This window comes from Schistocerca gregaria, chromosome 5 (assembly GCF_023897955.1).
Source record: "Schistocerca gregaria isolate iqSchGreg1 chromosome 5, iqSchGreg1.2, whole genome shotgun sequence".
Lineage (NCBI taxonomy): Eukaryota > Metazoa > Arthropoda > Insecta > Orthoptera > Acrididae > Schistocerca > Schistocerca gregaria.
The window spans coordinates 433,406,897-433,433,274 of NC_064924.1; the positions used below are offsets into that span (position 1 = coordinate 433,406,897).

General features: G+C 44.0%; 1 protein-coding gene across 1 annotated transcript; it reads right to left on the reverse strand.

Moving 5' to 3' along the window:
• Positions 1-431: 431 nt before the first annotated feature.
• LOC126273376 (uncharacterized) lies at positions 432-24,676 on the reverse strand. The gene is made up of 2 exons (XM_049976928.1): positions 24,559-24,676; positions 432-703 (listed from the first exon to the last, which is right to left on the reverse strand). The coding sequence occupies exons 1-2, from the start codon at positions 24,674-24,676 to the stop codon at positions 432-434; spliced, it is 390 nt and encodes a 129-aa protein (XP_049832885.1).
• Positions 24,677-26,378: the final 1,702 nt, after the last annotated feature.

The window sequence follows — 26,378 nt, forward strand, 5'->3', positions numbered from 1 at the left end:
TTCATTCTTTTCATCAGAGAAAACATAGATAGCAGAGAAGCTATTCCATGGAGTAAATAAACGCTCCAAGGAATAATTGGGCTTGAAACTACTTTGCATTGATAATCGGTAAGATAAGAAGAGATATTTCGAGATGTGTACTGAGTTATATAATTTATAAAATTTCTGAAAATATCGCGGAGAGACCGCTGCAAGAGACATTACACCGTCGTGCACCGATAATCACGTCGGAAATCTTTCACATTAATCAATGACAGCTCCGACAGTGCGCCGCCATTTTGTACCTCGTGAACGCGATATTATCGCCATTGTGTGAGTACAAGTCGCTATCCCTTCACTTGTGTCTCCTCAGTGTATAGCGAGAGGCACGTTCGAGTGCACCGGTATGTCTGCTCCCTCCCCCCCCCCTTCACCCCCTCCTTACCTACGCCCTACCCGCCACCGTGCGACGCCACCCTGGGCAGCCGGAGCGTTGACAGGCCGCGGTGGACGTCGACCCGCGGCGACCTCGCCGGAAGCGGCCGGAGGCCCGCCGCCCACGCGGGGCCTGCTAGTGGCTGCGGCGGCAGCTCTGTGAACGACCGCGGCCGGCCGGCAGGGCGCCTCGGCCTGCGGCTGCCTGCGGTCGGCCCGAACACTGTGCGGCGGCTCGGTGCACGTGGCGCGTGGGCGGCGGTGGGCGGCGCCGACGGGTCGCTCTCCGCTGCCGCGCCCCGGCCGTCGCGTGAGCCGCACTCACTGCAGCTTTCATCAGTGTCGCGCTGCAGCGCTCAGACGTCATCGCGCTATTCTGGATGACGCCACTTCGATTCCCTCGTTAAAGATTCATCCGCCACGACTTACTGCGAAAGGAGACAACAGGGGACGCAGCTGCTTCTTCCTGTCCCGCTTCTGCATTAACGATCGTGAGATTTAAATAGAGTGCACTGCACCAGACGAGTGGCCGCTCAAATGTCTCGCTGTTGCACTCTGCCGCACGATTAATTTTCAAGAGCCTTTATTGCCACGCACGTCTGTCTTCTGGCTCTCACGGTTACTTTGGCTAATAAAGAATTTTCTTTCTTTTTCCTTATTTAGCTTTATTTGTTGTCGTTGTAGTCATCAGTTCCAGTATTAATTTGAAGCAGCTCTCTACATTCTATAAGTCTCAAAATCCCTGCATAATTACTACAGCCTTTATCGCCTTTTTATTGCATTCAAGACGGTCTTCGTTTAGTGTTTTCTCCCCACACTCCGTAATAACTATTCCTTTGTGCACAGAGACCTATCTTTTCAACCTGTTCCTTCTCTTATATAATATGTACCACTCTTTTGCCTCCCCATTTCGATTCAGTGCCTGTTCGTTAGTAACTCGATATATCCAACTAAGCTTCTACATTGTTCTGTAACATTACATTTCAGAAGCTTCTATTTCCTTAACGTCTGTACTATTTACTTTCCACGGTTCACTTGCGTACAAGGCTACATCCCAGACAAATACCTTCGGGAAAGACTTCCAGTCGGGTATGTAGAACAATTAATGAAACCTTAAAAACAAAACCAGGGAAGATACTTAAATTAAATTCTACAACACAGTTGCCGAACCCACAATGATCTGTGGAAGCGAGACAAGGCTGACTAGCAAAAAAGCGAGAAAGCCGTATTCAGCCACAAGAAATGGAAATCAGAGGAGCTGAAGGTTCCATAACAGAAAACATAATAAGTAAGCCAAATATTAGAAAAGACCTGAAAATTTTTCTCTAAATGATAAAATTCTAGATTACAGATGAGAATGGAACAAATGCCTTGAAAGAATGGAGAATGACAGACTCCCCTTTGTCGTTAGAAATTGTAAGTGCCTTACCATAGTGGTACATCTATATTTATACTCCGCAAGCCACCCAACGGTGTGTGGCGGAGGGCACTTTACGTGCCCCTGTCATTACATCCCTTTCCTGTTCCAGTCGCGTATGGTTTGCGGGAACAACGACTGCCGGAAAGCCTCCGTGCGTGCTCAGAACTCTCTAATTTTACATTCGTGATCTCCTCGGGAGGTATAAGTAGGGGGAAGCAATATATTCGATACCTCATCCGGAAAAGCACACTCTCGAAACCTGGACAGCAAGCTACACCGCGATGCAGAGCGCCTCTCTTGCAGAGTCTGCCACTTGAGTTTGCTAAACATCTCCTTAACGCTATCACGCTTACCGAATAACCCTGTGACGAAACGCGCCGCTCTTCTTTGGGTCTTCTCTAACTCCTCTGTCAACCCGACCTGATACGCATCCCATACTCAAGTACAGGTCGAACGAGTGTTTTGTAAGCCACCTCCTTTGTTGATGGACTACATTTTCTAAGGACTCTCCCAGTGAATCTCAACCTGGCACCAGCCTTACCAACAATTAATTTTAAATGACCATTCCACTTCAAGTAGTTCCGCACGCATACTCCCAGATATTTTACAGAAGTAACTGCCAGCAGTGTTTGTTCTGCTATCATATAATCATACAATAGAGGATCCTTCTTTCTGTGTATTCGCAGTACATTACATTTGTCTATGTTAAGGATTAGTTGCCACTCCCTGCACCTAGTGCCTATCCGCTGCAGATCTTCTTGCATTTCGCTGCAATTTTCTAACGCTGCAACTTCTTTGTATACTACAGCATCATCCGCGAAAAGCCACATGGAACTTCCGACACTATCTACTAGGTCATTTATATATACTGTGAAAAGCAGTGGTCTCATAACACTCCCCTGTGGCACGCCAGAGGTTACTTTAACGTCTGTAGACGTCCCTCCATTGAGAACAACATACTGTGTTCTGTTTGCTAAGAACTCTTCAATCCAGGCACACAGCTGGTCTGATATTCCGTAGGCTCTTACTTTGTTTATCAGGCGACAGTGCGGAACTGTATCGAACGCCTTCCGGAAGTCAAGGAAAATGGCATCTACCTGGGACCCTGTATCTAATATTTTCTGGGTCTCATGAACAAATATAGCGAGTTGGGTGTCACACGACCGCTGTTTCCGGAATCCATGTTGATTCCTACACAGCGCAACCTGGGTTTCCAGAAATGACATGATACGTGAGCAAAAAACAGATTCTACAACAGATCGACGTCAGAGATATAGGTCTATAGTTTTGCGCATCTGCTCGACGACCCTTCTTGAAGACTGGGACTACCTGTGCTCTTTTCCAATCATTTGGAACCTTCCGTTCCTCTAGAGACTTGCGGTACACGACTGTTAGAAGAGGGGCAAGTTCTTTCGCGTACTCTGTATAGAATCGAATTGGTATCCCGTCAGGTCCAGTGGACTTTCCTCTGTTGAATGATTTCAGTTGCTTTTCTATTCCTTGGACACTTATTCAGATGTCAGCCATTTTTTCGTTTGTGCGAGGGTTTAGAGAAGGAGCTGCAGTGCGGTCTTCCTCTGTGAAACAGCTTTGGAAAAAGGTGTTTAGTATTTCAGCTTGACGCGTGTCGTCCTCTGTTTCAATGCCATCATCATTCCAGAAGGTCTGGATATGCTGTTTCGAGCCACTTTCTGATTTAACGTAAGACCAGAACTTCCTAGGATTTTCTGTCAAGTCAGTACATGGAATTTTACTTTCGAATTCACTGAACGCTTCACGCATAGGGGTCCTTGAGCTAACTTTGACATCGTTTAGCGTATGTTGGTCTGAGAGGTTTTGACTGCGTTTAAAAAAATGGTTCAAATGGCTCTGAGCACTATGGGACTCACCTGCTGTGGTCATTAGTCCCCTAGAACTTAGAACTACTTAAACCTAACTAACATAAGGACATCACACACATCCATGCCCGAGGCAGGATTCGAACCTGCGACCGTAGCAGTCGCACGGTTCCGGACTGCGCGCCTAGAACCGCGGACTGCGTTTAAATTTGCAGTGAAGCTCTCTTTGCTTTCGCAGTAGTTTCCTAACTTTGTTGTTGAACCACGGTTGGTTTTTCCCGTCCCTCATAGTTTTGCTCGGCACTTACCTGTCTAAAACGCATTTTGCGATTGCCTAGAACTTTTTCCATAAACACTCAGCATTCTCAGTGTCGGAACAGAAAGTTTCGTTTTGATCTGTTAGATAGTCTGAAATCTGCCTTCTATTACTCCTGCTAAACAGATAAACCTTCCTCCCTTTTTTTATATTCCTATTTACTTCCATATTCAGGGATGCTGCAACGGCCTTATGATCACTGATTCCCTGTCTGCGCTTCCAGAGTCGAAAAGTTCGGGTCTGTTTGTTAGCAGTAGGTCCAAGATGTTATCTTCATGAGTCAGTTCTCTGTTTAATTGCTCGAGGTAATTTTTGGATAGTGCACTCAGTATAAAACCGGTTCCCGTTAGATACCGAAGTTAAGCGCTGTCGGTGCTTTGACTACGACTTGGCTGGGTGACCATCCGGTCTGTCGAGCGCTGTTGGTAAGCGGGGTACGCTCAGCCCTTGTGACGCAAACTGGGAAGCTACTTGACTGAGAAGTTGCGGCTCTGGTTTCGTAAACTGACATACGACCGGGAGAGCGATATGCTAAACACATACCTCTGCATATCCTCGTCCAGTGACAGCTGTGGGCTGAGGCTGACACGAATGTCCGTTGGTACCGTTGGGCGTCGATTGCCTGTTCGGGCCGAGTTTAGTTTCAAGGAAGAAGGGACAGAGGAAGACCACGACAACGATGGGGAATACAACAGGCAATTTCTCCTAATACCTAAAGAGAAGGAGAATAAAAAGAAGAAGAAGAATAAGAAGAAAGGATTTCTAACACTGTATTCACTATGAATATATGTCTTATTCGTAACAGCTTTGCCTATTATTGCCAGTCGGCATCTATATTCGCTTTAATTCTGTCGTCATTAATTCTGTTCCTGCCGATATAGCAACTTCGTTTGTCAGTTTTTGAGCCTCAGTTCCTATTCTAATCCTCGAGTCATCACGTAATTCGGCTTTACTTCTGTTCTTGATAATCGTGACGCTGTGTGTTCTGTTCAATGAAACTTCCAAATTATTTTCCGTTTCTCACAGAATTACAATGCCCCCCTTCAGGATACTGTCCATCCAATTACACTGAAATTCAGGTCTTTCTCCCTACACTAAATTTCTATTTGGTTTCATTTAATGTTTATTAGAAGTACAGATACAGTCATTTTATTACACTAAAATTTCAGACGCACTTGGCTCCTTTCTCAGCCACCAAACAGGATAATTTGTCCAAATTCATGATAGATTTCGTCTCCTAACACAGACTACGACAAAAGTCTGACGAGATAAGAACGTATTTCATACATTAAGTATAGAAAAATCTTGCGTACGAAATGTAGCTCACAAAGACAGTCTGCCCGGAAACTGGCAACAGCAAATCGGTTTACTGTGGTACTAGTCAAGGTAAGTCGTTTATGAGCAGATGGTAAACATTAATAAAAAGACACGTTTTAGATGTATTGGTCAGTGCAATATCCTGGTATATCGGTGTACACAGAAAGACAACCATCATAGCGCGTATGAAGAAAGAACATTTCACACCGCAGTCGAGGGTGCGCTGTGTAGCTATCTAACTGCAAATAAAGCCTCATCTTTCTTGGCAAAATTCTTACTACTGAGATATCCGGGTACGACTCAGACACTCTTTTCACTGCTTCGACTTTTTTGCGTTTTGTGTACTACGTTCCAAACTCCACCAAACTATCCCAGTATGTGTTGTCCGCAAAAAGTATGATTCTGAGCCACTGTCCCGAACACGATTTTAATATGTTGGAAGTGTTCATTGTACAGTATAATATAAGGAAAAGTATAATTTTACTGGTGAGCAACGCTGAAGAACACAATGTTAAAACAACCTAGATTGAGCAATGCATTTTTATTACATAAATAAAAATGCATTGCATTCACCTCGCTTCACCCTAAAAACAGCCTGCTTTATTTATGGGTATTGTTTACTTTGCTGCAGCAGATATGCAGCAAAGAAACAACTGAAGAAGTTATCTTTCTGCGTTATGCATTATCGAGTTAGAGATTTTCGTAAACTAGAACCTTTCATCCAGGTTAATAGTAGGACTTGATGGGTCATTCATACGTGATTCCCCACACAATACGTCGCATTCTTGAATAATACCGTGAATGTCGAAAACGTTTTAGAGAGGATTAATAAAAAACTGAAGAAAAGTTAAGATAGTGGTTATAACTTACAGTTTACCTCAGTCGAATACAACGCACGGAACGTTCATACAACGGTGTGAAACCGTCAGAAATTTTCTTTTTTTCTTCGGTTTGGCGAACCATCAGGGATCCATTCTGCACTTTATCGTTCTGTGATAGGTTGGTCTCGTCGCCCGTGATGATTTTTGCAAGAAAGGAACCGTCTGCCTTTCTAATATCAGTCAAGTAGGGACAGAGTCCACGCGTCGTTGTTGCAGGAGTCAAGGTGTGCGCGACAGACTTTGCGCACACTGTTCACTTCTTCAGAACTTCTGGAGAATGTCTTGAATGCATGATTCAGAGATGTTAGGTTCGTCGCTCCATAGCAGTTTGTGACACAACGGCGTAGACACATTACGGTCGCACATCCACTACTGATCTGTGCACAACTGACTGATCGAATGCGCTCTGTTCTTTACAGTTGTTAGTTAACGCTGCCATCGAAGTTACTGGAGGGACATTGCTTGTGCACCAGGAATGAAATCGGTCCCGGAACTTTTTGGACGAACAATACACACTTATAACGTGGGTCAAAAATGGCTTTGAGCACTATGGGACTGAGGTCATTAGTCCCTTAGAACTTAGAACTACTTAAACCTAAGTAACCTAAGAACATCACAAACATCCATGACCGAGGCAGGATTCGAACCTGCCAGCGTATCGGTCGCGCGGTTCCAGACTGTAGCGCCTAGAACCGCTCGGCCACTCCGGCCAGCATTATAACATGGCTTTTATTTCAGACTACGGCGCAGATAACAACGAAACGGTTAAAAATCTACCCATGACTATCATCTACAGCTTAAAGAGCCCTGTGGATAAGTCTTGTGGAAACAGCCGTGGGCAGACATCCCCGTACCAACTGAGGAGGGCGCGTGGTGATATCGACTCCCTGCTGTAGTGTCAAGCCCTCTTGTAATGATTTTCATGTTTGTGAGCGATTCTGAATTTTCATTTGAACACACAATTGTGTCAGTCACGAGCCACCATTTGTAGTAGGTGAACCAGTAATTCTTTCTTTAGTGAATAAAATTTAGCTTGAAAGAGACGCAAGAGATTAGACCAAGTAAAATATTTATAAAAGTATATTAAAACGATATGTACGATGGTGTTCTACCCCTGCATTCAGGAATCGGCAAATGTATTAGTTCGCGACCAAGCTCACAAAACGCACTCACTGCTTTGCACTAGATGGCCAGATAAGTTAATTTTTATAAAGAAGAGAAAATAAAAATAAACTTAACAACAAAAGTAAAAATCAACAGAACGAAAAAAAGATACTCTCATAAATAACAGGGCATAGATTAATGTGACTGTAAAAGATGACGGTTGTAATTTGAGTGCTTCGTATTTCCATTTAATGTTATATTTGAAAGCAAAGCTGAAGAAAGGCTAGAACTTCCGTTCGAAGATTGAGCTATATGAAACCCCATCCGAATGCAGCCAAGTAACGTTCAGTCGACTGATAGGAAAAAGGAGACATAGTCGGTTGGAGAACGTTGGGTAATGTATCAATCGCTATCTTAGAAAGGCTTCAGACATACTTTGACCTTTAATGGTTTAGAGACAACAAGCAAACTGTGAAAGGGAATGCCGGACAGGTACTCGAACCTCGCGGATGAATCCAGTCGCATAGCCGGTGCGCCACGACACTCGCTATGTTAGAACTACCATCGCACGCACTCCAAGAAGGAGACCACGTTTGAATGAGAGGTTAAGCTCGTCACGTGTACGTTTGAACACTAGTTTCAATGAAGTCGTACATTTCCAGAAATAAAAAATAGAAAAAGTTCCTTCCTGTACTTACACTAATTTGCAATTATTATGTCCCTTATGAGCGCCGCAGATAGTGTAAACCGCTTGAGTAACGCAAACTGGATATTTACACAAATTTCTTGCGTTTAGGTCCTCGTTTAATACGCGACGGTACTGCAAAACACCATGAAAATTGCCATCATATTTTCCGGCAAAGTGAGGTTTTCCTCGGTCTTCCCTGTCCAACAAGAAAATACAGCGTCGTTTCGCGGGGCAGGACGGCGTGTTTAAAGCAACGAGATGCAGCGCAGTAACGAAACCGGTCCTTAAATATCTCGTGGGGTCTGGCGGAGAGCCCTGCACACGCGCCCCATCTACCATATGCTTTACTAGATCCCTCTTTCCTAGTGTTCAACCCGTCGAACGGGGTCCGCTGTTTTCACGACTTAACTTTTGAGGCAGGATTTTCTTGCCGTTGTCACAGTAATCAATTAGAGAACCTATGCAAAGAGACCGAGAGTGGCCGATGGCTGAGAATTGAAGACGCCACGGTTTGACCTCTCTTCCGTTTACTGCATGTGAGCTACTGTATAATACACAGTACTGTTGTAGACCGATTTTTACGCTCTCAGTACCTATTCCGTGTCACAGTTACTTACGTGTATAAATGAAATCGGTGTTAATACACTTCAGCATTGTCCTTTGGTGGTTCGTTTTTCGTAATTTAACACTGATGAAAGAATTATGTTGTAAGTCAACTGTGCGGCCACCACTGTCGCTCGTTACGTCACAACTACCAACGCATCTACTCCAAGAATGAGTTCACGAGTCCTTGTTTGAACGAGAGGTTAAACTCGTCGCGTGTTGATGTAAACACCAGTTTCAATGAAGTCTTTCTACAGCACATTTTCATTGATGCCTGATTTAATAAGAGTAGTTAATTTGTAAGGATATTATAAAGAATTTCCAATAGTAACTGCAAAAACAGTAATGAAAGTGGCTTCATGACTCTAGTATTTCTGATAGAAATACCAAGACGGCTGGAAGTTAACCCGGAAGACCACACTCATAGAGGTGCGTTACAAACACCGACAAATTATTCGTTTCTGTGTGACGTGCTCCTTGGGCGCCGTGACATGTCGCTAACTTCTGTCTCTTTGCCGAATGGTCAGCGCACAGAGTACCCGGGTTTAGTTTCTGGTAGTGCTAGGGAGTTTTCCTTGCTAGGAGGGAGGAAACACGTAGCCGTTAACCCCGAATTGTCAACTGAGGAGCTACTTGAACGGGAACAGAACCTCGAATACTAGTCTTCCTTCCTTCCTTGACTGAGAAGTAGCGGCTGACAAGATCTGAAAAGTCGACAGCGGCAGGAACAGTGGTCTGCTGATACTATGCCTCTCCATCCTGCATACACATGGTGCCGTATGGCAGAAGATCACTCGGCGGACGGGCGGCATCGCGTGGTCTTCAGGGCCTGATCGCAGTGTTTAGTGTAGTTCAGTTAAGTGAATGCCACTAGTAATGCCTCACCAATAACATTTTGTTCTGTCTCGTATTGTTCCAAGACTGTCCAGTGTTACAGTGTACAGTCTGTATATTGCTATCACAAGAAACAGTTGTCATACGATGATTAAAAAAAAAATTAAGCTACTCACTTGCTACATAACACACTGTGCCTGTTCGGTAATACGTGTTAAAAGAAACATTTACTTCCTTTTTCGGTGGCTAAGGGATACTATTGACTGACTACAGTTCAACTGATCTAGGGTTCAGACATTGACCAGCTCTTCTTTTGTTCAGTTTTTCAATTACCAATTCTTTCATCTCTGGTAGTGATTTCCTAATGTAAAGATCTTATCCGGGTCCTTTGAGATACTTCTATAGTAATACATCCAATTTACAGACCACATGTTATTTTTTTTTACAGCTTGATTTTCAAATTGATGATTATTGCTGTGCCCAAGGGGAATTACTAGTTATGATAACTGAATGTCAAGGTATATAAAGCTGACAGTGGGTATCTTGCTAAGTAGAAGGTGCATAAACAATTACCTGTATTATTTCTTCTGCTACAGTGCAGGAAGCATAGATATTTCGTTCTCTAAAATCGATATTGTGCATTTGCTTTTCCGTTTTTTTCCTTTTTAATCCGTCGCAAATGTCAGTCCAAAAAAATGGTTCAAATGGCTCTGAGCACTACGGGACGTAACAGCTATGGTCATCAGTCCCCTAGAACTTAGAACTACTTAAACCTAACTAGCCTAAGGACAGCAAACAACACCCAGTTGTCAGTGCAGAAATACTTATTTTTGGTTTTTTTAATATAAGAGAATGTTACGAGGGCCTTTCAGTAACTAATGTAACACATTTATTTTCTGAAAGCGGACTGGTTTTATTCGGGATTTCAGTACAGTTTATTACGCCCCATTCTTTTAGTTAGAAAATGTTATTTTTAAGTTCAATCTTCGTTAAGTGCGATGGCCTTACGCCATCTTACTAGGAGGGTCTCTATGCACGCATTGTACCACTCTAGAGCTGCTGGTATTAGATGGATATATTTCCAAAAAATATCGATATAGGAGGTGACATATCGATATCAAAATGGAAATATTGGGTGACGATATTTTTATTTTATATTATATTTTTCTCACAATTTTCGGTAAATATTTGAAGTTGCTCTTTTGAAATTATAGTAAAACATACTTTTACTTTCACTTTGTGAAGGAGTCTCACTACTTTTTGAGCTTTCATCACGTCCTATCTTTGTCGCTGACTGTGTGAAGAAAGTATATGTGGCACAAAAGAAGAAGCCCAATAGCACTGTGGGGTGGAATAGCAGGATTACCGATGTGAAGAAATAGCTCACCGGCTGCGTTTAAAAAAAAAGAAAAAAAATTTTAACGCAGCTAGTGAGCTATTTCTTCACAATGGCTTTCTTCAAAAACAGTTGCTGAAAGAGATGAACAAAAATTGAAATGAGAAGTTTGGTGTTTGCGGTGGGCGAAGATGTGAGAGCGGAAATGGTGACGTACTCGGCGCTTGGCGCTACCATCAGAAGCTGCAACGTTTAGCTCCGCAATGCAAATTTTGTCACTACAGCTGCTAGGTCGCTGGCGTTGGCAGAAATGAAAAAACAGGAAAGTCCACATTAAGTGTTCCAGACGAATCAGATTTGTGACAAAACCAAAAAACAGACCCATCGGGCACCTTTTATTGTGCCACTTACACTATGTGATCAAAAGTATCCGCACACCTGTCTGAAAGTTACTTACAAGTTCGTGGCGCCCATCACCGATAATGGTGGAATTCAGTATGGCGTTAGCCCATCCTTACCCTTGATGACAGCTTCCACTCTCACAGGCATACTTTCAGTCAGGCGCTAGAAGGTTTCTTGTGGAATGGCACACCCTGGCAGATGACGTTCACCGGGCATTCGCCATACTCACACTCTGCCATCGGATCGCCATATCGTGTTCCGTGACTCGTCATTCCACACAACGTTTCTCCACTGTTCAATCGCCCATTGTTTACACTCCTTTAACCAAGCGAGGAGTCGTTTGGCATTTACCGGCGTGATGTGTGGCTTACGAGCAGCCGCTCGACCATGAAATCCAAGCTTTCTCACCTCCCGCCTGTCATAGTACTTGCAGTGGATCCTGATGCAGTTTGGAATTCCTGTGTGATGGTCTGGATAGATGTCTGCCTATTACACATCACGACCCTCTTCAGCTGTCTGGTCCCGGCGGAGGTTCGAGTCCTCTCTCGGGCATGGGTGTGTGTGTTTGTCCTTAGGATAATTTAGGTTAAGTAGTGTGTAAGCGTAGGGACTGACGATCTTAGCAGTAAAGTCCCATAAAATTTCTTACACATTTGAACATTTCTTCAAATGTCGGCAGTCTCTGTCAGTCAACAGACGAGGTCGGCCTGCACGCTTTTGTGCCGTACGTCTTGCCGTAAGTGTCCCTTCACTTTTCTGCTTCACTATCACATCGGAAACAGTGGACCTAGAGATATTTATAAGTGTGGAAATCTCGCGTGCAGACGTGTGACGCAAGTGACACCCAATCACCTGACCACATTCGAAGTCCGTAAGTTCCGCTGAGCGCCCCATTCTGCTCTCTCACGATGTCTAATGACTACTGAGGTCGCTGGTATGGAGTACCTGGCAGTAGGTGGCAGCAGAATGCATCTAATATGAAAAACTGTTTTTGGGGGTGTCCGGATACTTTTGATCACATAGTGTACATGCCATTAGTGTTGTCAGGAAAGTAGTTATCTTCAAGCATGAACGTGCATCGTGTTCCTTTCAGTTCTTGCTCTAAGAGGAATAGACAGGCTTCTAGCTTGTTTGATGTACAGAATATCTAATTATAAATCAATACTTAAACATATAACACAGAAACCGGAAATATATGAAGCCGATATTTTTATAGGCCTGAATGTCGATACTTTTCTCTTCGATATATATATATATATATATATATATATATATATATATATATATATATATATATATATGTGTGTGTGTGTGTGTGTGTGTGTGTGTGTGTGTGTGTTGTTACATCTTGCGTTATATCGAGAGCAGATAGTAATGTTTTTTTAATATTGGCATGTCGGATTACAGATATTTTTTAAAAATATCAATAGTCCGATATCATCCAAATTGTCGACGCCAGAGCTAACGTCTTGCTGCATCAGTAACGTCCTAATCATCCATATACTGCTTCCGCGGGCTGCGTCAGCAAGATCCAGGCTGTAGTGTGGATGAGAAAGAACAGTAGAATAAAGTTTTGCGAGCTCCTGTAGCACACTTGTGTGAGGCCTCGGGTTGTCATGGAGAAGAAGCAGTTCGTTTGCATTTTTCTGGGGACGAATCTCGCTGAAGTCATATCTTCAACTTTCTAAAGGTTGCACAGGCTACTCCAGAGTTGGTCGTTGCACCATGAGGGAGGACGTCAAACAGAATAATACCTACAGAGTCCCAGAAGAGCGTCGCCAAGGCTTCACCAGTTAAGTTGCGGCCTTGAACTTTTTTCAGAGGAGAGATTGTGTGACACCAATCCATGTATTGCCGTTTCGTTTCCTATTCGGAGTGATGAACCCCGTGACGATATTCGACAAAACAAATGTCATGACCAGCCTGGTAACGCGCAAACAATTCCGCACAGGTTGCCCTTCTTTGCTCTTCTGTTAGGCGGCGAGGAACCCAACATGTGGACGAATGTGTCAACACTACCAACAGAATCGTTGAATTGGGCAACGAGGTGTATCTTTGTGATCCGTCGGTAACATTCAGTGAGTGTTTCTTCACATCCCAAGATTGCGGGAACCGAAGCTATGTGCGAGCGGCCGGCACGTGGAAGTTCGGACAGGTTTGCGCGACTTTGTTGTGATGATGACAGACGTCTCGCCCAACGACTCACCAGGCTTTGGTCACTGGAAGTTCTCCGTAGACATTCTGCAAGTGCATTCGAATATCTGTGAAGCTCTGGTTTTCCGCCAAAAGAAGCTCAATGACTTTTCACGATAATATTTTTACTTAAATAGATTAAAAGGATTATCATGAGAACTTTTCAACAGCCACCTAGCAGCCCCACTTTGTATACAAGATAAAATGTAAGTGAATCGATAATGGTCAAGAAGAGATCTGTATTCGTCATATTGCAAAGAAATTCACTTGTTACTTTTTATCATTTCTCAATTACGCAACTTACTTTCGCACTTACTTTTTAGCATTCTTCGATAGCAACACATTTCCAATGCAAGAAGCTTGTTCTTCTCCGGATTTTCGATGTTCCAGAGTTCACTTCTACCCAATCCTGTGCTACAGCCGTAAGCTTTCAGGGCCTTCTTCCTCATTTCTGTATCAATATTTGACATCGTTTGAGCTCCTTTATTTCCTTAGGTTATAGAAAATTCTTGCCCCAGACGGTATTCGAGCAGATGTTAGTACGACTTCTTGCACACCTGCCTTTTTGTCATTGATATTTTTTCTTAAATAGAGTAAAAGGAGCAATGTTTACTGAGCCGAATGAGTACATTCACCAGGTAACAAAAAACACAATAAAGCAAGAAATGACTGTAACCGACAACACGTAGAGTTAGAAAGGCTTTTGAATTGCACTCATCGCAGATGTCTACCACACCTACCCACCCCCCACCCCCCATTTTCAACAGGACTGAAATGTTCCTTGCAAGAGACGAAGAGGTAAATCTCGTGGCATTTGAACAGGCACATCCGTAAGGACTTTAAAATCCAAGGTGGCATATGATATCAGAACTATGGAAGGATACGATAAGTATTATTGGAAAAGGCTTCTGTGTAGCCTCACTTGATGATGCGGTAAAAATATGATGATGATATCGTTTCTGCAGAAAGAGATAATTTCTCAGGAAGATAAATACTGTTTTTACAATAAGAAGCCGGCCGGAGTGGCCGGGCGGTTCTAGGCGATACAGTCTGGAACCGCGCGACCGCTACGGTCACAGGTTCGAATCCTGCCTCGGGCATGGATGTGTGTGACGTTCTTAGGTTAGTTAGGTTTAAGTAGTTCTAAGTTCTAGGGGACTAATGACCACAGCAGTTGAGTCCCATAGTGCTCAGAGGTATTTGAACCATTTGAACCATCCAGTCACAGCTCTGTAAATCCTGCCACTATTATTGGGTGTACCTTCTTGACCACCTGACTTTACACAGAGCTCATCAAATTGACTGGTTGCTCCTCAGTTACTGTGGTGTCGAACGCTCTATCTTCTATGGATTTGCGAATATTAAAGTGAACAGGTAGGACTACACTTAGCGCACGTTGTATGTTTTTTAACGTATCTGAAGAAATTAAACGCGTAAACGCAAGTGGAAGTCACTGTAAGAGAAGTGCAACGTTAGCCATTTCAGACAATAAAAAAAAGTTTCAGGGAAACCATGACCGTTTAAAAAGTGGCAAAGTTTACTTCAAAAGGATACAAATCGGTCTGAAACATCCTGAAAAGATTGTGAGACTGTCACAGAGGAGGTTGCGCCGAGAAATAACCGATAAGGAAAAAGAAGCTCGTTAGTTCGCGCCGTTTCCGACTTACTTAGCATTAAGTTAGCCAATCAGATCATCGTGCGCGCAAATTCAAGTAGCCTGCTAGAGACAGTGTCGCCAAACGTGTTCTTAGTTTGGTTTCCTCAGACCGAAAAGAGGTAGGTTCTACTCACCTGGCTTAAATACATTAGTTCCGAAAAAGGCACGTTTTAACTGGTTTTGAGCATTTGAAAAAGCGGTAACTCAGGGACCCACAGACGTCTGTACATTAATGCACGTTAGCGCGTGAAAGTGCTTGAATTTGCGTGCGCAACGATCTGATCGGCTAACTTCGACGCTGAATAGCGGAACCGCACGAAGTACCGAATTTTGTTTTATTAACAAGTATTTCTCAGCGTAACCTCCCCTGCAACACCCTTACAAGGTTTTCAGACTGTTTCTAACCCAGAATGAGATTTTCACTCTGCAGCGGAGTGTGCGCTGATATGAAACTTAATGGCAGATTAAAAATGTGTGCCGGACCGAGACTCGAACTCGGGACCTTTGCTTTTCGCGGGCAAGTGCTCTGCCAACTGAGCTACCCAAGCACGACTCACGACCCGTCCTCACAGCTTTAATTCTGCCAGTACTTCGTCTCCTACCTTCCAAACTTCACAGAAGCTCTTCTGCGAACCTTGCAGAACTAGAACTTCTGTAAGACAGGGTATTGCGGAGACATGGCCGAGCCACAGCCTGGGGGTTTCCAGAATGAGATTTTCACTCTGCAGCGGAGTGTGCGCTGATATCAAACTTCCTGGCAGATTAAAACTATGTGCCGGACCAGGACTCGAACACGGGAGTTCGAGTGTCGGTCCGGCACACAGTTTCAATCTGCCAGGAAGTTTCCGTTTCTAACCTAACAGTTGGGATGTCGAACCATAATATTAGCGAGACTGTTCTCACGTTATTTTGTGCATGTTGCCACAACGGCAAAAACTGAATATGAAATCAACTCTCTTATCAACTGCTGTTTTCGTTCCTTTCAGAAACCTGTGGCCGAACTACTGTCCCTTTGTTGTTCGGAATTATTCTCCGTCTCTAAAGACGTTCGAAAACAGAATGAAACTATGTAAGCGTTATGTAACAAAATAAAAACTTCGTTCGAAACCGCATCACATATGCAAATATTTGAACAGAGTGTTGTGAACATGAGATCGATCTACAAACGATATGTCAAATGACAACCTAGTTTCAGATGCAGATCACACCTGTGACCCTTTCCTTCATGTTAATACAATCGTTTGGAAGTTAATGACCTTCTCAGTGTTCTTCACGAAGTTTGGTATTTTGCCATTGTTATGCCTGCCGAACGGATATTGATATCAATTTAATGAGTGTCATACACCACGAGGTCGGTAGGAGCGAGATTGTCACTGGCTTTAAGCAGTCTTCTTTCTGAAAAGTGTCATGAGAAGCGTTAGTACATCTCCATTAAGGAAGAAGAGGAGTGACCAAAGCTTAGTGTGGCAGGATGTGGCCCGAAAATTTTCACTGGTGCTTCACCTAAAACTTATTACCGAATCTTTTCTTCTTCATTCTTGATATATCCAACTCTAACGGCTCTGTCCTCGGCACTAGGGGAGCTGCAGGGGGCAGAAACCATATGCGAGAACAGAGATTGGAAGAAACATGAAAAATAACTGAGGACGTAGGTAACAAGTGTACATGGAAACGAATTTTTTTTAACAATGAAATTCGCCAAATAGCCGTGCAATTTAGATGTTATTTTATTTTCGCTGCCATTTTCTGCAATTCGTTATGCCATCTTCAGGTCCCATACGCACCTCTAAAAATAATCGGCATTTCCATACTGGAGCCATATGTTTCTGGATATCGTGAATTCGTAGCTCAAGTGCTTCCTTGGAAGACTTAACTGCAGGTCTGCTAAGTTGCTTCAAGTCTTAGAAGGAAGCACTTGAGCTACGAATTCACGATATCCCGAAACATATGGCTCCAGTATGGAAATACCGATTAATTTTAGAGGTATGCGATCTGAAGATAGCATAACGAATTGCCGAAATTGGAAGCGAAAATAAAAAAAAAGATAATATCTCAGTTGTATGGCTGTGCCACGCCGAGTGGCCGCGTTGTTTGAGGCGCCATGTCACGGATTGCGTGGCCCTCCCGCCGGAAGTTCGAGTCTTTGGGTCTTTGTGTTGTTCTTAGCATAAGTTAGTTTAAGTAGTGTGTAAGTCTAGGGACCGATGACCTCAGCAGTTTGGTACGTTAGGAATCCATACACATTTTTTTGTACTGCTATTTCGAGAATTTCATTGTTAAATATTTGACCAGCAGCTGTCTCATGTCAGCAACGGATTAACAGAGACTGGAAATGAAAAGGTTGGTGCAGGAGAAGAATTCGCAGCGGGCCGCATCAGACCAGCTAGAAGACTAAAGAAAAGGAACCCTTAGTGACATGCGCTGCTCTTTGTTGGTTTGTAGATCTAATTTACTGGGTACATTTTGAAAGTGGAGTATTAAATTTCCAAGGTACGTAGAGACTTCAGAAAGTAAGTTATGCACGTCGTCCTACGCTAAGGTATTTGTACAACATGAGGGGGCGTTGTCAAAAGAGACTGTTCTGGGTATCCTGCATAGCGCAGACGCAATTCCGCTGCGGTACGAGTAGGAGGTGCATCGCAGTGTGCGAGTGAATTTGCGTGGCAAATGGAAAATACTCCAAAGTTGAAGTACACGGTGAAGTCGTTTAAATACACTATTTGCCATTAAAATTGCTACACCAAGAAGAAATGTAGGTCGTAAACGGGTATTCACTGGACAAATCTATTATACTAGAACTGACATGTGATTACATTTTCACACAATTTGAGTGCACAGATCCTGAGAAATAAGTACACCGAACAACCACCTCTGGCCGTAATAACGGCCTTGATACGCCTGGGCATTGAGTCAAACAGAGCTTGGATGGCATGTACAGGTACAGCTGCCCATGCAACTTCAACACGATACCACAGTTCATCAAGAGTAGTGACTGTAGTATTGTGACGAGCCAGTTGCTTGGCCACCATTGACCAGACGTTTTCTGTTATTGAGAGATCTGGAGAATGTGCTGGCCAGGGCAGCAGTCGAACATTTTCTGTATCCGGAAAGGCCCATATAGGATTTGCAACATGCGATCGTGCATTATCCTGCTGAAATGTAGGGTTTCGCAGGGTTCGAATGAAGGGTCGTAACACATCTGAAATGTAACGTCCAGTGATCAAAGTGCCGTCAATGCGAACAAGAGGTGACCGAGACGTGTAACCAGTAGCACCCTATACCGTCACGCCGGTTGATACGCGAGTGTGGCGATGACGAATAGACGCTTCCAATGTGCATTCACCGCGATGTCGCCAAACACGGATGCGACCATCATGATGCTGTAAACAGAATTGGATTCATCCGAAAAAATGGCATTTTGCCATTCGTGCACCCAGGTTCATCTTTGAGTACACCAACGCAGGCGCTCCTGTCTGTGATGCAGCGTCAAGGGTAACCACAGCCATGGTCTCCGAGCTGATAGTCCATGCTGCTTCAAACGTCGTCGAAGTGTTCATGCAGATGGTTGTTGTCTTGCAAACGTCCCCATCTGTTGACTCAGGGATTGAGACGTGGATGCACGAGGCATTACAGCCATGCGGATAAGATGCCTGTCATCTCGACTGCTAGTGATACGAGGCCGTTGGAATCCAGCACGGCGTTCCGTATTACCCTCCTGAAACCACCGATTCCATATTCTGCTAACAGTCATTGGATCTCGACGAACGCGAGCACCAATGACGCGATGCGATAAACCCGCAATCGCGATAGGCCACAATCCGAACTTTACCATAGTCGGAAACGTGATGGTACGCAATTCTCCTCCTTACACGAGGCATCACAGCAACGTTTCACCAGGCAATGCCGGTCAACTGCTGTTTGTGTATGAAAAATCGATTGGAAACTTTCCCCATGTGAGCACGTTTTAGGTGTCGCCACTGGCGCCAACCTTGTGTGAATGTTCTGAAAAGCTAATCATTTGCGTATCACAGCATCTTCTTCTGTCGGTTAAATTTCGAGTCTGTAGCACGTCATCTTCGTGGTGTAGCAATCTTAATGTCCAGTAGTGTATCTGGGTGTAACATTGCAAAGTGAGAGGAAATTAAACGAGCTCTTGAGAACTATGGTAGGGCAGTCGAATGGTCGACTTCGGTTTATTGGGAGAATTTTGGGAAAGTTTGGAGACCGCATATAGGACGCTGGTGTGATCTATTCTTGAGTACTGCTTGATTGTTTAGGATCCGTACCAGGTCGGATTGAAGGAAGACTGTTGTTTACAGTGGCTTGGTGACAATGTTGAAGAATAGTGTCGTCTATTGGTGTCACTTCGATGCATAGTGCAGCATTCAGTAAACGTTGCTTGGCTTGTCATAACCCTTAGCTTACTTTTTGAAGTCCCTTCGTATACACTGAAATAACGGGTAGAGGCTGCTGCTGCCCCAAGGACGCGTTGCAAGTCCGGGCCGGCAGCTCCTTACCGACAAGGCTCTATCGCGTCCCATGTCCACCTCTAGTTGCGGCTGTAATTAGTAGCATATCTGAAACGGAAGAGCTGGAACCAGGGGGAAGAAAAATCCTAGAAAGAAATGTATCAGATGTTTAAATGTGTGTAAATTCCTGAGGAACCAAACTGCTGTCATCGGTCCCTAGACTTGCTTAACTAACTTATGCTAAAAACAACACACACATCCGTGCCCGAGGGAGGACTCGAACCTCCGGCGGGAGGGGCCGCGCAATCCGTGACATGGCATGTCAAACCGCGTGGCCACTCCGCGAGGCTAGTAATGCATCCTGGAGGATGGAAACAAACATCGAAACTGAAATTCATTACTGCACTTATCGCCGTAAAAACTTAAATGTCACTGTGATGCTTTTAGAATTACAGTGCCAGACTGTTTTCAGCCATTTTACTTTCGTGCACGGTGCGTGTATTGGGTCTACAACTTCGCTTCCGCCCTTTTTCCCCAAGCTAGAGGGTTTATTGTGAAAAACTTATGAAAAATTTATGATTCCAATTATTGTCCATCACCGCTCACTACTATCTCAAATCTTCCGGGTGGCATGCGAATCCCGCTGCGGAATAAATGGGGGTCGCTTGAGGAGATCCATGAATCGATACAATTTTACACGTGTTCATACGCTGTAGGTGGTGGTCATCAGGGCCTCGTGCTAATGGTCGAAAATGGTGGTATTGAGAGGGGACAGTGTCTGCAGAATATGGCGGGTGGGATAAGGCTTCACCTTTCGACGTTTCCAAGTATGTTTTGGCGAGTTTTGTGGCGTGAGGTGGAGCACTGTCATACTGCAAAGTCACCTTCTCACGGGTATCGCTGTATTGTGGCCGCCTGACTTTCTGTGGTCGGATCAGACACATCAACTGCTTGCGACGACGATATCTTGCGACTGCTCCCACTCTCTTCCACTACCATGCCGGTCTCAGACGTCAAAATCATCATTCTTGAAGTGTTAAAACCATTCTCTATCACGAATAGAGGTCGTACCCAGCATTTTCTGAATTCAGCTGCAGATTTCTTCATGTTAAGGCACAAAATTGAAAAATCCCGCAAATGACGAGTATTGGCCTCGCAAATTGACTTATTCAATCGAGAATAACTTTATGATGCAATCACAAATCGATTAATATTTTGATGCAGTTACGTTTCACAAACGCCTAAGCTTACTGTATGACACATATGACCACTGCCTTCACCATCACTTTCCGCTGTTGCCATCTATTGGAAAAATGGAGGAAACAAAATTAAAGACCTAATACATATTTCGTATCGCATATCGGACACGATCTTAACGGCAGGTGGTTGGAAGGGAATAGATCACAGACTGATCTGTTAAAAATTTTACTACTCAAGATCGCAAGGAAAAATAAAATTGCAGTTTGATGATTACTGGTCTCGGTTGATTAACAGCAGTCTTCAAATCATGTTTACTACAGAATCAGTACGAACAGTGTTGGTCGTAACACCATCGTTATGAATTGTAACTCAAACAATATTCAGTAGGGGGTCGCTACCTAAGTACTAGGGCTTTTTTGTGTCCGAAACTATGATTCGTCGCGAATCTAAAACAACAATAAAAATCGGACGAAGCTTTGCGCAGAGATGTTACGCAGTGTTTCTGTTATGGCCGTCTATCTCATCACGTAACAATTTTTAGTTATGAGCGCACAGTGAGTACGTAAAGGTGCCCAGAAAATCCGGTCTCCCGCCAAGTGCGAAGGCCTTCTGAGGGGTTTGGCCTGATTTCGTGCAGTCCGCATGACGTAAGTGTAATGAGCTTCCTTCTTCGTGATAATTCTTGGCTGTTTACTGCAGGTGCAAAGAAGACGCTCCTGAAGCGCTTTCAGTGGGAAGTGTTTCATCACTCTCCATGTAGCCCGAACTTGGCCTCTTCTGGTTTTAGTCTCTCCACTAACATGAACAGCTGGCTGTCAAGGAATTTTGGCCCAGACAACGAGCTGCAGACCAGCGTAAGGAATTGTCGTGACTCACAGGCGGCTGCCTACTTTGACAAGAGTATTGGAAAATCTTATAAGTATTTTTTATATTAATAATAAACTGGCGCTATACCGCGTCTTATGACGAGGCTACGAACTGGCTTAGGTGGCCTCATATTTCCGCTATTTCCATATACTACTCCTGAGTTGACAATACGTGCTAAGATGGGTGCCGGGCCACCATACGCACTCCCTCTCACCACCGCTTGTGTACATATCGTTTATTATTGAGGTTTCTTAGTATAGGTCCAGTTTCCCTGGTGTATAATTGTTCATCGAATGGATTCTTTTACAATTTCATTGGGTTCTTAGAATCCCTGTTTGTTCTAGGCTGCATCTTGCACCTAGTCCAAAAGTTTTTTGACGATATAAGGCTATGATCAGCCTGAGGACAGCGGACACCTATGTTGTATTAACGGACGACTTCCATGTCTAAAAATATCCGTGGTCTTTCTTTTGTTTTATAATGTAATTAAAATTTTATCGTCCATAAATAGTTTAGCCTATGTAGGTTAACGAAAGTTTTTTTTTTTTGCATCTTCTTTAGTTCAACTGTTTGGCACATGAAGATGTGACTTTTTTTAGTCACAAAACTACTAGTGAACCAATAGGATATCAGCAGATCTTCTGACGTCAACTGTTGCAGTTATTTATTTACACAAATGGATTTTTGGAATTGTAGCTGGCTCACTTATGAGTGATCTGTATATGCAAAAAGATCGATATAGAAATTGACGAACAATTTCACATAATTTTATGTAGTGGAAGAAAGTGTCTCTTATGTTATTACAGCAAAAACTGTTATATGGAATTGTAGTGTTCATTCGAAGCAATCGGTTTGGAATGGTATGGTTGCAGTTGGTCTCGGCTTTCTGAAAAGAGCGGCGAGTTCAGCTGAATTAAATCGGATGTAGTTTCATGAAAAAAATGTAGTAAGTAAAAATAATTCATTAAGTGGGTGAGACAGCATCACCTGTAAACTATACAGGAAAATTGGAGGCGGGGTTTACAGAGTGTAGAATGCCAAACGATTTTCACTGTTGTTGTTGTGATGATGATGATGATGATGATGATGTCTGTGATGGTGATAATGTCCGACAGCAGTGGAATATGATATGTCACCTTGTTAAACAGCGAACGCAGGTTTAAAGCTGTCCTCACAGGAGGCGCAGACGGAGCATGCGACCTCACAAGACACAGCGCCGTCGGGACACGGGACGAGGTGGTTAACGTGATTTGCGCGCTCAGCGCTATCCAGCAGCTGTTGCCGGCTTTATTTGACTCGCGGGGTGTTACGGCGAACAGACAAGCGCCGGCACGCCTGTCGGGAACGAGATAGCAGTGAGGGCCGTGGAGAAGACGTCAGCCAACTGCAAGCTGACCGAGCCCTCTCCAGGACGACAACGCGACAGCAGCGGCCTCTATGCGAAGAGAACGTAGACGCAGCGCTCGACTCGCCGCGGCCCAGTTACAGAAGCATCAAGACAAGCGACCTGAACAGAAGGGTCCACTGTATTAGTTCACGTGTATTAGGAGTTGTATATACTGAAGAAACTTGCTTATTTTTTATGTCGCCCTCTGCTTGCGACACATCTGTATAACGACAAAGTGTTGTAATCTTTACTTTTTGTTATAAAACTCATTAATACGATTTGTTTGAATTGTTTGTCTAGCTATCCTAGAAATCAGGTTTCGTAGACCTCCCATCATGGGCGACTAGGCAGGATTCAACGCAGACCACACAGTTAGTTTATGAAAACGGACTCGTGTAAAATAACTGCGTTAATTACGATAGCGATTGTAGAAGACGAGCTTACAGACAAAGACTGACAGTCACGATAAGATTTCTGACCACGGAGAACATTATAATCGCTCGCCTTTGCAATAAGAATTTCAGCAGATAATTGTTTGTAATAAATAAGATTGATTTTTGAGACAAAAATTCTACTGAACGAAAAAGAAAAACCCAGAATCTCTTAGAAAAAAAGCTGGGCGAAAGTTTTGTAAAAGTGAAAACGAGAACCTGCCACTTTGCCAGCCTCAGTGCAGAATCCACAACGGTATCCACCTCGCTACAGCTTCGTCACTGAAGCCGAAACATCGTATATGATGTACACTGTGCAAAGACTGTAGCTTCAAATGCGATTATCTAATATGCAAATTGTACTAGAAAGACGCGCTTGTGATAATCATTATTGTGCCGTAGCGCTGTGGCAGAGCGGCTCTAGGCGCTTCAGTCCGGAACCACGTGACTGCTACGGTCGCAGGTTCGAATCCTGCCTTCAGCGTGAATGTGTTGATGTCATTAGGTTAGTTAGGTTTACGTTGTTCTAAGTCTAGGGGACTCATGGCCTCAGATGTCAAGTCCCATAGTACTTAGAGCATTTAAACGTTATACTTTAGTAGCACACAAGTTATAACACTAATAACGTCAACTACAGGTATATAGTTTCCTATCAATTTATTATAGCAAATGGTAGCTAAAACGACGCGTTTTCGAGAGATCCTCAATTTTCTGATGCTTTGAAACTGCTTATATTTGTACAACGTTCTCGTAGAGAAAGCTCGCCAAATACGATGCTTAACGCCGTACAGTACGACTACTCCTATCTTCCGCTCGTAAAACGATGCCGTAATTCACTGGCCACGTGAAACAAGAGGCAAAAATCTGACATGCCAGATTCTTCGTTTCACGCTCCGACGTGTAGTGGAACGTGAAATTGTATTCCGTGAAGTCACCAATGCCTCGTCCAAGTGCGTTTTGAAATTCAGTGAGAATACGTCTATAACGAGAGCTTAAGATACGTGTAGTAGGGGCACAAGGCAAATGTGTGACTCTGGCCACGGACGCTCCATCCTGGCAACGTATGAGGTCGGACAGTGAACTAGGGTAATGCTAGAGTGTGGGAGTGCTGCAGAGCGCCGAGTCCAAACGCAGGAGTCCCGTGCTGGTGGCGGCCGTCGGACTTGTGGCGTGGCGTGGACAGAGCCCCGAGTCTTCCCACCAGCATCGGGTGGGGCGCGCTGACGCGACCGCTGAGTCGACGCCGCCGCCCACGGCCCCGCGCGCTGCACGAGACTGCTGGAGCGCTGCTTCCCTCGAGGAGCACGCCGTAGGAACATTGGCACACGCGAAAATCTCGCCTGTAACACTCGTCATGGATTACGCCAACAACGATCTCGCGAAATACAGATCGCGCTGATCGCCGACGAGCCACAGAAAGCAGCCAGGCTAACAGAGTGTTTTTTGACTTACGTAGTGCGTTTGACACCGTGCCGTATTGTCGCTTACCGGTCGTCAGACGGCATTGTGATCTCCTCAGTTCCCAGAAAATAAACGTTGCATGTAATTCTCCAAGGAGATAAGATCTCCCGACGTAAAAGTACCGGGTGATCAAAAAGTCTGTATAAATTTGAAAACTGAATAAATCACAGAATAATGTAGATAGAGAGGTACAAATTGACACACATACTTGGAATGAGATGCGGTTTCATTAGAACCAAACAAATACAAAAGTTCAAAAAATGTCCGACAGATGGCGCTTCATCTGATCATAGACGGAAAAAAATCGCAGCACGCAAAACTAATTAGTGTGGAGTAATGTAACTTCGGGAATACATCTGTTTGTATAACATATGTAAGCAATTGACATAGCAGGATCACAGGTTAACGTAAACACGAGATAAGTCGTTACAAACGTGAAATGGTAATTCATTAGTAACTGATTTAACGCCAGACGTTTGACTGCAAGCACGCATTGTGTTGTACAGTTGTCAGTAATCGACTGAATGACGTCGGAGCTTCACGAGGCTGCTCACTATGAATTTCTTATATCGCTAGGAAACTGTAGTGACATGTACGAATATCTGCAGAGGACCGACATTTGGTGCAGGGTTTGGCATTGACCCTCAGTATAAACAAATGTAACGTGTTGCAAATGAGATGGACCACAGGAGAGATAGAGAGAGAGAAAAAGATAGAGAGAGGGGGGAGGGGGGCAGGGCAACGGCTCCACACCATAGAAGAAAATGAGCTACATAAACCGAACTCGAATCGTGCACACAGACAGACATATCAGTCTGAATGCAGTCAGGACATGTAATGGACACTGACTAGTGGCAAGAGTTCCTAGAACCATATTTCGCGAAATCTCATAACTATTTCGCTATTCAATTAGAGACAAACACGAGTTGCCCTTCCTCCTCCCCTTTATTAACCCATATTGTGGAGTATGGCACTTGCCGCGAGTGTGTCTCTCGCCTTTCGGCTAGAGTCAGCTAGAGATTTAGCTCGAAAGACCTGCTGGGTAGGTCTGTAATTCGCACGATAAGCAGGCAATGCCCTCTTGCGTGGGGCAGGAGACATGTGGAGCTCCGGTGGCTGCGCGGAGGCGGAAGGTTGTTGGCAAGAGTGCTTCGTTGGGCTGTGCTGTTGACCCTAAATAACAAAAAGTGTGAGGCCATCAACATGAGTGATAAAAGGAATTCGTCCAACTTCGGTTGCACGATAAATCAGTCAAGTCTAAATTCCGTAAATTCAACTAAATACCTAGGAATTACAGTTATGAACAATTTAAATTGGAAGGAACACATAGGAAAAGTTGTGGGGGAGGCTAACCAAATACTGCGTTTTATTGGCAGGACATTTAGAAAATGTGACAGATCTACTAAGGAGACTGCCTACACTACGCTTGTCCGTCCTCTTTCAGAATGCCTTTTAGAATGCTGCTGCGCGGTGTGGGATCCTTATCAGATAGGACTGACGGAGTACATCGAAAAAGTTCAAAGAAGGGCAGCACGTTTTGTATTATCGCGAAATAGGGGA